This window comes from Diachasma alloeum, unplaced genomic scaffold, assembly GCF_001412515.2.
Source record: "Diachasma alloeum isolate Michigan unplaced genomic scaffold, Dall2.0 Dall_scaffold_00366, whole genome shotgun sequence".
NCBI lineage: Eukaryota > Metazoa > Arthropoda > Insecta > Hymenoptera > Braconidae > Diachasma > Diachasma alloeum.
Window position 1 is genome coordinate 1,100,917 of NW_021680505.1, and position 12,154 is coordinate 1,113,070.

At 34.8% G+C, this 12,154-nt stretch overlaps 1 protein-coding gene across 1 annotated transcript; it reads right to left on the bottom strand.

Annotated features, from left to right (window-relative positions):
• Positions 1 to 2,374: 2,374 nt before the first annotated feature.
• LOC107041488 (cytoplasmic dynein 2 light intermediate chain 1) lies at positions 2,375 to 11,536 on the bottom strand. Its single transcript, XM_015262073.1, has 6 exons — positions 11,484 to 11,536; positions 11,307 to 11,421; positions 9,340 to 9,441; positions 7,558 to 8,042; positions 3,285 to 3,528; positions 2,375 to 2,514 (listed from the first exon to the last, which is right to left on the bottom strand). Exons 1-6 carry the CDS (start codon positions 11,498 to 11,500, stop codon positions 2,443 to 2,445), a joined length of 1,035 nt encoding a protein of 344 aa, XP_015117559.1. The 5' UTR covers positions 11,501 to 11,536; the 3' UTR covers positions 2,375 to 2,442.
• Positions 11,537 to 12,154: the final 618 nt, after the last annotated feature.

Consider the following 12,154-nt stretch of genomic DNA (forward strand, 5'->3'; position numbering starts at 1 on the left):
AAAAATAACGGTCAGAAACGACAGTCAAAAATAAGGGTGAGAATTTCACTGATTTTCACCGCAAACAGAAATAAACAAAATAGTGAGCTACTCAATCATCCTGGCTATCAGGGTTAATTCAGGGGATATATGATTCCTTTTCATTCGACAGGAGGAGAAGGGGGAAAAAAGTATCAGTTGAGAAGAGTTTTTCCGCCTTTAGGATGAGGCAGGATCATATAAGGAGTTATTCAGGATGTATAGGATGAACAAAGGAGGGAAATATATCTCAAGGCGGTAATAGGGGGGTATAAGGTCCAGATATACGACTCGAGGAGGTAATAGGGAAGAATAAGGTCCAGATATTCGACTCGAGGAGGTAATAGGGGGGAATAAGGTCCGGATATTCGACTCGGGAACTCCTCTCTTCATGACTCCGAGTCAATTTATCTCATCTTGGTCTCAAGTTTTTCGGGTTTTTTAATTTCAAATCTCGGTTTTTGTCTCGGTTTGTCTCGTCTCAGTTTTCTACATATAAAAAACGCGAAAAACTGAAAACCGAGATGAGATAAATTGACTTGGAGTGATCACGAGAGGAGTCGATACTGCGTATTTCGAGACTGAGACGGGACCAAAAATTTCTGTTTATTGAGACCGAGATAATCCCTCCAAGGTATTGTCTCGTGATGTCTCGTAAAGTCTCTCGCGGTATCACTAATTCTATTGCAATGTTTTTCTTTTGCAATCTATTCTGCCATGCTTGACTTACACTTATATATAAGTATTTTTGCCAAATATCCATTTGCTTGAGAGAAGTATTTATTTTTTCAACACAGTATTTCTCCATTCGAGCGAGTCATCTCCAGGCAATTCTCATTAGGTTTCAATTATGTTAATTATATTACTCTAGGAGATAATCATGTTAGTTATTAAGGGACTCCCTCAATAATTACCAACATTAGAAAATTAATCGAAATTCTTCGCTCTAGAAAATAAGAAATTTGGGAAAAATGGCATTGAAAATTTTTTCCAAGTCTTAGACAAATATTGTTTAAAAGTAATGATCAAAATGGGGATTAATTTTAAACCAAAATATACTTAATTTTAAGAAAAATATTTTCTAAAATTTAGAAAATTTCTTCAAGTTTTGACGGGGGGGAGGGGTTGCGAATTGAGAATTCACAACCAAAAAATGTTGGACATTCGGTAAGGATCGAAGGGTTTTGTAAGATAACACTCGGAATTATTATATATCGTATTAGAATTTATTCAGAGCAAACGAAACTTTGATTTACACCATGAGAGCTGGAACGAGAGTGTGCTCCCGCGACAATGGTATTAATCCTCCGATCGAGGATGTCCGAATTATTACGAATAGTCGCGAGGTGACGGAATAAGGTATTCGGCTGCTAAGGTGAGCTCGAATACAATAGATTGAAATAATGTGAAATAAATATAAGTAGCTTCGCTACAAAAAAATTAAGTCGATTAGTTTTTCAAAAATATCTCCGAAACTAAGGGAGATAGCGAATTTTTACTGAAAATTCGGGGCGGGGAGTGGGGGCGGAGGGAAGTTTTATTGAATTCTCCATGTACAACCCTTCCCCTGCCAATTTTTCAGTAAAAATTTGCCATCTCCAGTAGTTTCGGAGATATCTTTGAAAAACGTTCCGACTCAATTTTTTTGGTTGTGAATTCTCAGTGCACACCCCCTTACCCCCCAATTTTTCAATAAAAATTCGCTATCTCCGTTAGTTTTGGAGATATTCTTGAAAAACTCACAGATTCAATTTTTTTCGTTGCGAATTCTCAATTCGCAATCACACCCCGCCCCCTCGCGGAGCGTGCGTAAAATGTCACTTTACACACAGTGTAATGAAAAATTCTATTGGAAATTGTTTCGCGCGTTGACGATTTTTATTGAAAATCTCGCAGTCTTTTCGATAGACTTTGGAGGCTATTTTATGGCGAGAGGCCTGTAGGTATTGATTTGTCTATAAAAATTCTTGGACATATTCTTTTATGGTTTCTCCGCATTATTATTCTGCCTTCATTTCTCATATGAAGAAAATTTGCAGTGGAATTCAATAATGAATTTGCCAGGAATTTCTGCTGAATTTTTTGCACGTTCCAGAAAACTCTCGGCGGATAATTCTTCTAGTGCTCGTGGGTGCCAGAGATTTTTGAAGCTCAAAGAAAAAATCGTTTCAAGAGGTTTCGTAATTTTCACTAAACAGACAACAAGTGCGCGCTATTTTTTATTTTCTTTGTATTGTTTATTTTTAACGGGGAAAGGAAAAAATGAAGTGAAGAAACCTGAGAATATTATTCATTTATTATGTTATATTATAGGAGGTGACAATGGCGAAAAAAATCATAGAAATGCCTAGCGAATTCGATAAAAAAATGTTTTCTAACAGTGTTGATTGCTTTTATTATTAACGAATTATGAATCAATTGATGTTAATACGGCTCGGGTATGATTATTTTCGGTGAGCGACCTTCCATCATATCTCGGAGATTCACGGCGATTTCCTGAAATGATAAAAACAGTCGAAGTTATTAAAAATTCAGTAGACAATATTTACAAATCTCAACATTTTTACGAGCATCATTTCTATCTATTTCCGCCCAAAATTAAGGAATCGAAAAAAATCCCACGGGCGAAAAAATTTAATAGAAAACCTATCGAATTCGTTAGAAAATTCTATTAAATTTCTATTGAACTGTTCTATTAGTTTTTGGCCGATTCTATTGAAATGCTCAATAGAAAATATTCAGTAGAAAAAGTCAATAGAGTTCAATTTTTCTATACAACTTATTCTATTGAGATATTTTCTGTAGAATTTTCTCGACTCAAATTTTCAAAATTTTTTCGTTTGATTTTCTTGATGAGAAGAAAATAAAAATAGAATGAAAAAAACTTAGAAAATATGAGTCGAGCAAATTCTATAGAAAATATATGAAAAGCATAAGTTATATAGAAAAATCGAATTCTGTTGACTTATTCTATTAACTGTTTTCTACTGAACATGTCAGTAGAATCAGCCAAAAACTAATAGAAAGTTTGATAGAAATTCAATAGAATTTGCTAACGAATTCAATAGGTTTTTCTATTAAATTTTTTCGTGCGCGCCCGATTACAAAATTTCCATTCGGAAGCAAAAAAGAGTCACTAGGGTTACGAGGGTCACAAGGGACAATAGAATTTCCTGTAGAATTCACTACGTTTTTCCATGAAATTTTTTCGTGCGTCTGTTCATCTTTTTTGTGATTTGATTGACCTTTCTCTCATAATTGTTTACCTCTTCTCTTTGCGACCTCAGCCGATCGATTACTGCTTCATTGAAGTTGGGATCGTTAGCTGGATCCTCAAGGTCGATCTCGTCGTCTCTCTCGCTCGGAGGGAATTCGGCGAGATATCCCTGTTTTATTGTCTCCAAGACCGAGGTTGAATATGCCGCTGGGTATTTCAAGTCTATCGCCGTGAATGAGTCAGTTCCCGCCGGAATCAACAGGGCCTTATCTAAATCACTACAAATCCCTTTCCTGAAATAGATCCCCAATTTAACTTTATCAAGCTCATGATCAAGATCAAAGTTGATCGATAAGAAATCTCGTTTCATCAATAAATTATGTTTTCAATAATTATCATCATTTTCCCATTGAAAAATAAAAAAATATTCCCAAGTTGTACACCCAACGAAAAAAAGTACTGATTCAAGTCGACGTTGGTTGGATTCTGACCGATTTTCGGTTTGACTCAAACCGAGTAACTCGGACTACGTCAATCCGAATACCAGCTCTGATATAAGTCGAAAAGTGGTTTATTTCAAGTAGAAACAGGTCAAGCCGACGTCGGTTTAAATCAAGTCGAAGAATCGGTTTGAATCAAACCGAAAAATCGGCTTGAATCAAACCGAAAAATAGGTTTGAAACAGACCGAAAAACGGAGTCATTCACGTCGAAATTCTGCCTGTTTCAGGTAGTAAATAGTGACTTGATTTTGGTCAATTTTTCGGTCTGATTCAAGTCGATTTTTCGGTCTGATTCACGTCGACTTTTCGGTCTGATTCAGACCGATTTGAGTCTATGGGGCTTCGTCAATGGGGAGGTGGTTTGACATGAGGGGATCTTTGTGTGGGAGGTGTATAGGGAGGGGAGGAGGTTGCACTAAATTCTGGATGTACAGCCCTCCCGTAGTGTACTTAGCTCGTCGATGAGTTTTTCAAAGATATCTCTAAAACTAAGGGAGATAGCGAATTTGTACTGAAAAATTGAGGCGGGGAGGGGGGTTGTGCCTTGAGGGTTCACAGTCAAAGATATTGAAAATTGAAAAACTAAATTTTACGGAGAGTTCAATCGTTCTTTTTATGAGAATTCGATTCGCGGAAAAAAATCATAAATACAGAGAAAAAAAAATGGGAATGATATATTGTTTTTTCTAGATTCTAGAATCTGCAATTTATAACCCGCATCCCGATAAAATATAGAAAAAAAATTGATTTTAGAGAAAAAATCAAGGAAATTGATCAATGAAAAGAGGATGGTTTTGAGGCAAAAATTATTTGAAATCTGTGTAATTAGAGAATGAAATTCTCCACATTAGTACCTTTGCAAAACGAAACTGAATACTAATAATAATAAATTTAAATGATCTCAGTAACGAAGCGGTAAAGGGTGATACGTCGTTTTTTCCGAAAATGAGTTATTGACGGAAAACGATTCTACATATTGTGTTACATATCCCCTATAAACAATTTAAGAAAAAAAAATTAACTGCAGTAGCCTCTGGTTAGTGGCATGTTGGTTAGTGTTCAACTTCCCCTCATATTTTTCTTCTCTGTTAGAGCGTTTTCCCCACTCTGCTACTACGCACGCGGTAGAGTAAACAGGCCGGTGTATTCTTCGTATTACCTACTATTGTCTTGCGATTCCGGTAAAGACGAGAAATAAAATATTCTGTACTGTCGGACTGACGAGTTCGTTCCCTTCGTACTTTGTATATTTAAAAAAGAATTTTTTTGGTCATGAATTCTCAAAGCACCCCCCTCCCTCTCCCCCCCATATATAAGATCACTTCCCCGATGTAAAATCTACATAAGACCACGATTTAGAACCCTAACCCGTTAACAAAATCTCCTTTTTACACCCGCGCGTAAAAACCGCTCGACATTGATGAAAACCTTTGATCAATTAACCCTAGACTGGTCACCATGCGAGGGAATTGCTGCAACACGTTGTTTTATTCACCTCGCCATCGACTGGTTGACCGGAAAAATTTGAAAAAAATTGAATTCGTCAATTGAAGTATCTGGAAAATTCTAGTATTTTTTTTTCAATATTGTATCCTTAATTCTGGGAGAAAAAAAATTATTTACAACAGGTGAACAATTTTTTCCCGTGTTAAGTGAAATTGCCTGTTGCGCGACGTTGTTGGGAACTCGCTAAACGCGCTCGGGAAGTGTAGAGTGGATTCGGCAACGCTGGGGCATAACACGGCGAGGCATGATCAGCATAACACTTGCAAAATTTAAATATGATTATAAAATCATTGTAAAATGTCCGGAATATTCGATCATTGGGTTTATTGGGTTTATTTCCCAATATTATTAAAAGACGCTATTTGAAAATATTCAGTATTTTTTTCAACGTTTTTTTTGGCTGTATGATCATAATTATCGGAAACTCCAGGGCTATGTAAAATTGAATGGCAATTGAAGAACATCAAAATAACAACAAACAGTCAAGATCACGTTCGAAAGATAATACACGCGGGCCTTAAAGCCGCAGCTTGAATTGAAAACTGAAAAAAACAAGTGGGAAATTGCTCTTGTATTATATGTAGTATAGTTGTTTTTGCATAAAAAATCCAAAATTTTTGAAAGTTTTCGAATAAATCAAAATAATGATTATTGCTATCGCCTTTATCTGCGATTTCGGTCAAAGGGACATCCAAACAAATTTTTTAAGCCATCATTTAATCAATTTAGAACATTTTTTTAGCTGTCGTGGAACAACCAATTTTCCAAAAAATTCAAAAATTAAAAAAACTAATCGATGAATTAAATTTTAATTAATGGCGATCGATAGGGCGCAACACCTACACCGAGAGAAAAACAAACACGTTCCCAAGCAAGTTTTGTTTGGGCTAACAAAATCGGTAGATGAAAATTGCCAAAAAAGAATTTGTTTGGTTCGAATTTGAAACTCTCAAACAGGAATAATTGTTCTGCTTTTGACAGCAACGAAATATTTGGCTGAAGAGGCGAATAATTCACGCCAGACGGTGCCTTTTCAGGATGAAAATATCTCATATAGAGGAAAATTTATCAACAAATATTTTGCCCCTAAGTTCCAAGATTGTTATCATATCATTATTATTGTTTCATTTAAGGGTTCATTTTTCGTCATTTTTTTGATTATTAGACAGCCGAAACGAAAAACTACTATCCCTTTATACTAAATCTTTTTCCGACAAAAATTGTTCATTCCGGCGCACTCTTTGCATGTTTAGCACAAAAAATCCTTTTTTGATCATTTTCAAAAAACTATTTTCTCTGGCACAAGTAAGAATTGTTTGAGAACTTTGTCGTTTTTCTCTCAGTGTACATTTGGAGAAAAAAAGATTCAATTCCATTCATTCATCAGGGAACAATTGAAGAAAAACTTTACCACACACATACATTCATGCACACATACGTACGAACACGGTCTGAAAATTGTATGTTCGGAATTTTTGAATTACAAGATCTATGCGCGCGCTGATCTATTCATTTGTTGAAATGAAGAAATGGAAATCATTAAATTTCATTTTCTCATGAATACCTTATAAATATTGATAATGAATCAAAGAGAGTACGACTAATGATTGAAGTGAATAGCGAGGTAGAGTAAAAGAATCTATAAAGAATTTTTCATTTTCAATTAATTATCTTCAATTTTTTAAAATAATCGGTCTCCATAAAAGGACAGAATTTATTAATTTCACCGATAATATATATACATGTGAAATATATATATATTATATATATACATATATGACGTGAAAAAAAATTACCACTGAAGAATTTGAAATTACGTCACTGAAGAATTTGAAAATACCGCGTGTTTTTTTTTGTGAATAACTTCGTGTCACATATTGAATTCAGAATTAAGGATTAGCGGTCAGGCAGTTTCGAGATATTTCGATACACGGAGAGAAATGTTCAGTAAAAATTACGGAACTCTGACTTCACTCACCGATTACGGAATGGACTTAGAAAATTTAAGTGATGGTATCGTAATTTTTCACCGGAGATTCAGATACAAATTACGGAACGCTCCGAAAAAATTCCGTGACAGTTCCGTAAAATTTCCTACAACCACATTTCGCTCCGGAATTACGGAAAAGATACGTAATTTTTATTGAATATTTCTCTCCGTGTATAAAACAACTTCACGTTTCTTTCATCTTTAGTAAAATAGGATAATAAGTCGATATAACATAAAAAATCCGAAACTTAAATTTGAACGATTACAATGCTTCCATTCGGAAGTAAAAACCGTACAAGTTTCGTATTCTGCTCAAGTACTTACAGCGGATGATTACTAAATCCATGCCAACTAAGTAAATCCTTCATCTTCCTAACAAGTCCACTGTCCTTGGACGAATAATACTGAAGATCAGCCCCAAGATTACAGGCAACTGCCCTGAGAGTTTTCCCAATCATCTGCTTCTTTCCCAAGTCATAATCCTTAAACTCATCGTACTTTCCCCCCACAATGCAGAGTTTCATCGGAAACGGATCAATCCGCTTCTCCGTACACTTGCGGAAATCGTTAATTCTCCGTTGCTTCATTTCCTCGATAATTTCATCAGTGAAACTCATTTTCATAGCGCTCCGAGCAGCTGCCAAACTCTCCTCCAGGGTTGACCATAGAACATCTGGTGATGCCAGGTCAAGGATCACCATGAGGGTCGTGTGATGGACCGAGTGTGTCAACGAAGCGCCAGTCATTGCAGCTGAGATTAGGGAGGATGCTAGGTGACCAACTTCCCACATGTGAACTACGTCTCGCATCTTTTCTTATGGAAAATCCAAAAATAAAGTCAGTAGGGGGGGAATGACAATATTTTTCGGAAAGTCACAATCGAAAAAATTTCGTGGAAAAATCCAATGAATTCGCTGGACGGAGAGAAATATTCAATAAAAATTACGTATCTTTTCCGTAATTCCGGTTCGCGAAGCGGGAGGAAAGTGTGTCCTTTCCGCCCGCCGTGGCGAAATAGTATATTTCGTAACGAGTGCAAAAAAGTGTTTTTTGGCGAGTGGGAGGTTTATATCACGAGCCGAAGGCCAGTGATATAATCGCATGAGCTAAAAAACATTTTTGCACGAGTTACGAACAATATTTTTCATCACAATGTGGCGGAAATTGGACTTTTAGGCACGCGGAGCGTGCCGAAAATTTCACTTTTCGTCACAGCGTGATGAAAAAGTCTTTTCGTCGTGATTTTTGGAGTTTTAGAGTAAATAAGGTTGCCACAGTGAGACTTTAAACAGAAATTTGGCTGTCTCTCCAGTTAAGGATATCCAAGGACTTTAGCTATTTTTTCTCCAGTGAAATACTTTTCTACTTTTGTATAGTCCTGGCCAGAAAAAAATGGTCGTGACTGGGTACCCCCACTCTCTAGACATTTGCTCCGACGCAACGTCCCCCACCACTCAGATCCAAGATTATTCTTTCCTGGCAACGATGATAGTCGAAAATCGAGCTTCCACTTAAGCCCCATTTGACCCTAAGTTTCCGGACATTTTGCAATGATTTTATTATCTAAACTTTGCAGATCTCAATTTGAATCTCGGTATTGAACCGTTAGAAAACCTTTGAAAAATTTTAATAAAAATGGGAATTCACTTTTGGATAAAGATTGATAAAATGAGTTAACAAGTGCAATTTTTGCAAATTATGAGTGTTTTCTACTAATAATTTATAAACAATCAATTTCCCACCAATTTATTTGTTCGGAATTGTAACAAATTTATTCATATTCTGAATTTCATCAGAAATCTAGTTCATGCTTAAAATAATTAGGTTTCCGGAAGTTTAAACAATTTTAATTATTTATTTGTAATCAAGGAATGTTAAAACAAATAATTCTATGCAAAATGTAATTTCAATAATACTCAATATTCATGATTTTTTCAAATTTTTCTCAAACAATTTAATTGACAAATTTGTTGAATGAAAATGGTTGAATCTATAGTGTGGTCTGTACCAAACTGTAAAATACTTGGATATCCTTAAATGAAATTAGTTCGATTTCCCGTCTCGATAAATTTAATGAAAATTTCGACGTTAATTAGTTGAACTGACCAAACTTTTGCCAGCTTTTCTTCCGAATGAGTAATCCATAGCGAGTGTCGGCTTAGGAGTCTCATCCTTCTCCAGAAATCTGTAGACCATCGTTGTTTTCCCCTGGGATAATCCATTCGTCAGTTAAAATATTTTTTTTATTCCGAATGGAAGAAGTTCATTCGGTCGAGCAGTTGGAATAAATAATTTTGAGGGATGACGTTTGAAAAACATGGAAAATTCAATAGAAATAAACTAATAGAACTTGATAGTTCTCTACAACTTATCCTATTGAGATATTGTTTTACAGAAATTACTTAGAATAAATCAGCTCTGATTCAAAAACTCAAACAAAACAAGTGGGACATTGCTCTTGTATTGTATATAATATTGTTATTTTTGCTAATAATTTAGCAATATGCTTCCGAATGGTTATTTTGCACATCATTTCCTTTTATCAAGTATAATTAACTGTTTATTTCATTTTATTAAATTGGATAAGATTTTCTTTTACTGAATGTTATCAGCATCATTATTTTTATTATCCCTTTTCTTCTATACAACCGATTGTCTTTTTTTCAGTTCTATTTCTTCCCTCAGTTCTTCAATAAAATGTTAATAGAAAAATTTTATTGACACATATTTGAATGAATTTGAAACCAGATTTGAAGGGACCATCAGAATGCTCACTTTCAGGGAAATTCATGAAAAATTCAAAATTTTCAACAATCATCATAAAAATCAAATTAGCCAATATAGCTATCGTAATCATCTTTTAACTTCGACTTAATGCCATTAAAACAAACATTTTAAGCTATGATTGAATTCGTTTGAAGCATGATATTCAAAGATATCACCAAAATTCTGATTTTCAAAAAATACAAAATTTTTGAAAATTTTCGAATAAATCAAAGTAACGATTATTGCTATCGCCTTCATCTTCGAACTCGGTCAAAGGGACATGTAAACAGATTTTTAAGCCATTATTCAATCAATTCAGAACATTTTTTTAGTTATCGTGGGACAACCGATTTTCGAAAAAATTAAAAAATTAAAACAACTAATCGATGAATTAAATTTTAATTAATGGCGATCGATAGGGCTTAACAATACCTACATTTGAAAAAAAAGAATGAATTCCATCCATTCATTAGCGAACAATTGACGAAAAACTTTACCACACACATACGTACGGACACGGTCTAAAAATTGCATTTTCGAACTTTTTAGATCACAATGGGTCGATGTAGGGGAGGATGGGGTAAAATGGGCACTTTGGACTTTTTTTAAATTACTCATAACTCAGAGACAAATTTATCAATTGAGCTCAGTTTAGGCCCATTACAAAGGGAAAGAAATGTTCGTTGCAGTGAAAGAAAAATTATTGAATTTCATCAACATTTCACGCTGTCATTAACGTTTTTAAAAAAGTCAAGTGTCCATTTTACCCCAACCTCCCCTAACACAAAAAATCCAAAACTTAAATTTGAACGATTATAGGGGAGGTTGGGGTAAAACGGACACTTTGGACTTTTTTAAAAATGTTGATGAGGAGTTGACATGTTGATAAAATTGAATAATTTTTGTTCCAATACAAAAAACAATTCTTTCCCTTTGTGACGAGCCTAAACTGAGCTCAATTGATCAATTTGTTCCTGAGTTATGAATAATTAAAAAAAGTCTAGTTGCCGTTTTACCCCACCCACCCCTAATGCATCCATTCGGAAGCAAAAATGAGAAAAATTTATTGTAAAGATTTCTATAGACACAAATCTCAACAGAATAAGATTGATTTTTTCTATAGAATATTTTCCATTGAACGTTTTTCGACGTTCTATTAATTGAAATTCGCCGAGGGTGGCAGAAACCGGGACAGTGGCAGTTACTGGGATATTTACTGTATCCTTTTCACCAAGAAAATTTTATGACCAACAATTACATCCACCCAGCCCTAAATTGTTAGTTATTCCACTCTTCAATGAACTCACAACTCCTTTACTTCCAATAATAATGATGGAACGCTCGCGCGTGTCCTCCGCATCATTTTTTTTCCTTCTCTCCTCATCTATCGATATTTTCACTGCCGCATCCCTCATACTCCCCCTGAAAACTCGGAAAATATCCTCGCAATCAACTTATCGGTATTTTCCGTTGTTGTCACTTACGCACTGTCACTTTTCATTGTCGAAAATTCCTGAATTAGTGTCAGTCCACGGGAATTACCTCAGGTTATACTTTTGTATATATTTCACGTAGCCATGGAAACAATCCCAGGGGGACTGCGGTATTTTTCATTCGAAAACTTCACTCACGTCTCTTGAATTTTAATAACATCAGCAGAATATTCTCATACTTCTTTCGCTAGATTAAGGTGGAAACTAATGAAATTCACCAGCGAAAAATTTTAATTAATCCGCGTCAATTAGAATGTTCTCCATCAGCGAGTTTTTTCAAATTTTTAACAATATGAATTAATTAATTAAAAAGTCGATTGAAAAATGAGAATTAAGATTTTTTTAATGGAAATTTTACTAGTTTTTCGCCGATATCAATTCAACATTCTGCAGCTTCAGTAGGTGTCATTCTGACTAGAAATTTATCCGTTAGATTTATTGAATAGAAATTTATCGGTATCAATTTTTTCGCTTTTTTTCTTCTATTCTATTGAGGGTAGAAATTTTGACTGAAATTTTGAAATGGTCGTTGCCTTTACCTATCGTGCTGAGTTTACTACTTGAATGTTCGTTAAAAAAATTGGTTTTGTTTTCTTTACTTTATTTCATTATTTCATTGTTTTTTGTATTTTCTATTTCTAGTTTTTTATGTTTCAATTTTT

Excerpts from the sequence above, each read along its gene's own strand:
- LOC107041488 (XM_015262073.1), bottom strand. Across the intron at positions 3,529-7,557 it reads GGATTTAGTAATCATCCGCT|GAAAGGGATTTGTAGTGATT; the intron begins GTAAGTACTTGA and ends GATCTATTTCAG. Across the intron at positions 2,515-3,284 it reads TGAGGTCGCAAAGAGAAGAG|GAAATCGCCGTGAATCTCCG; the intron begins GTAAACAATTAT and ends TTATCATTTCAG.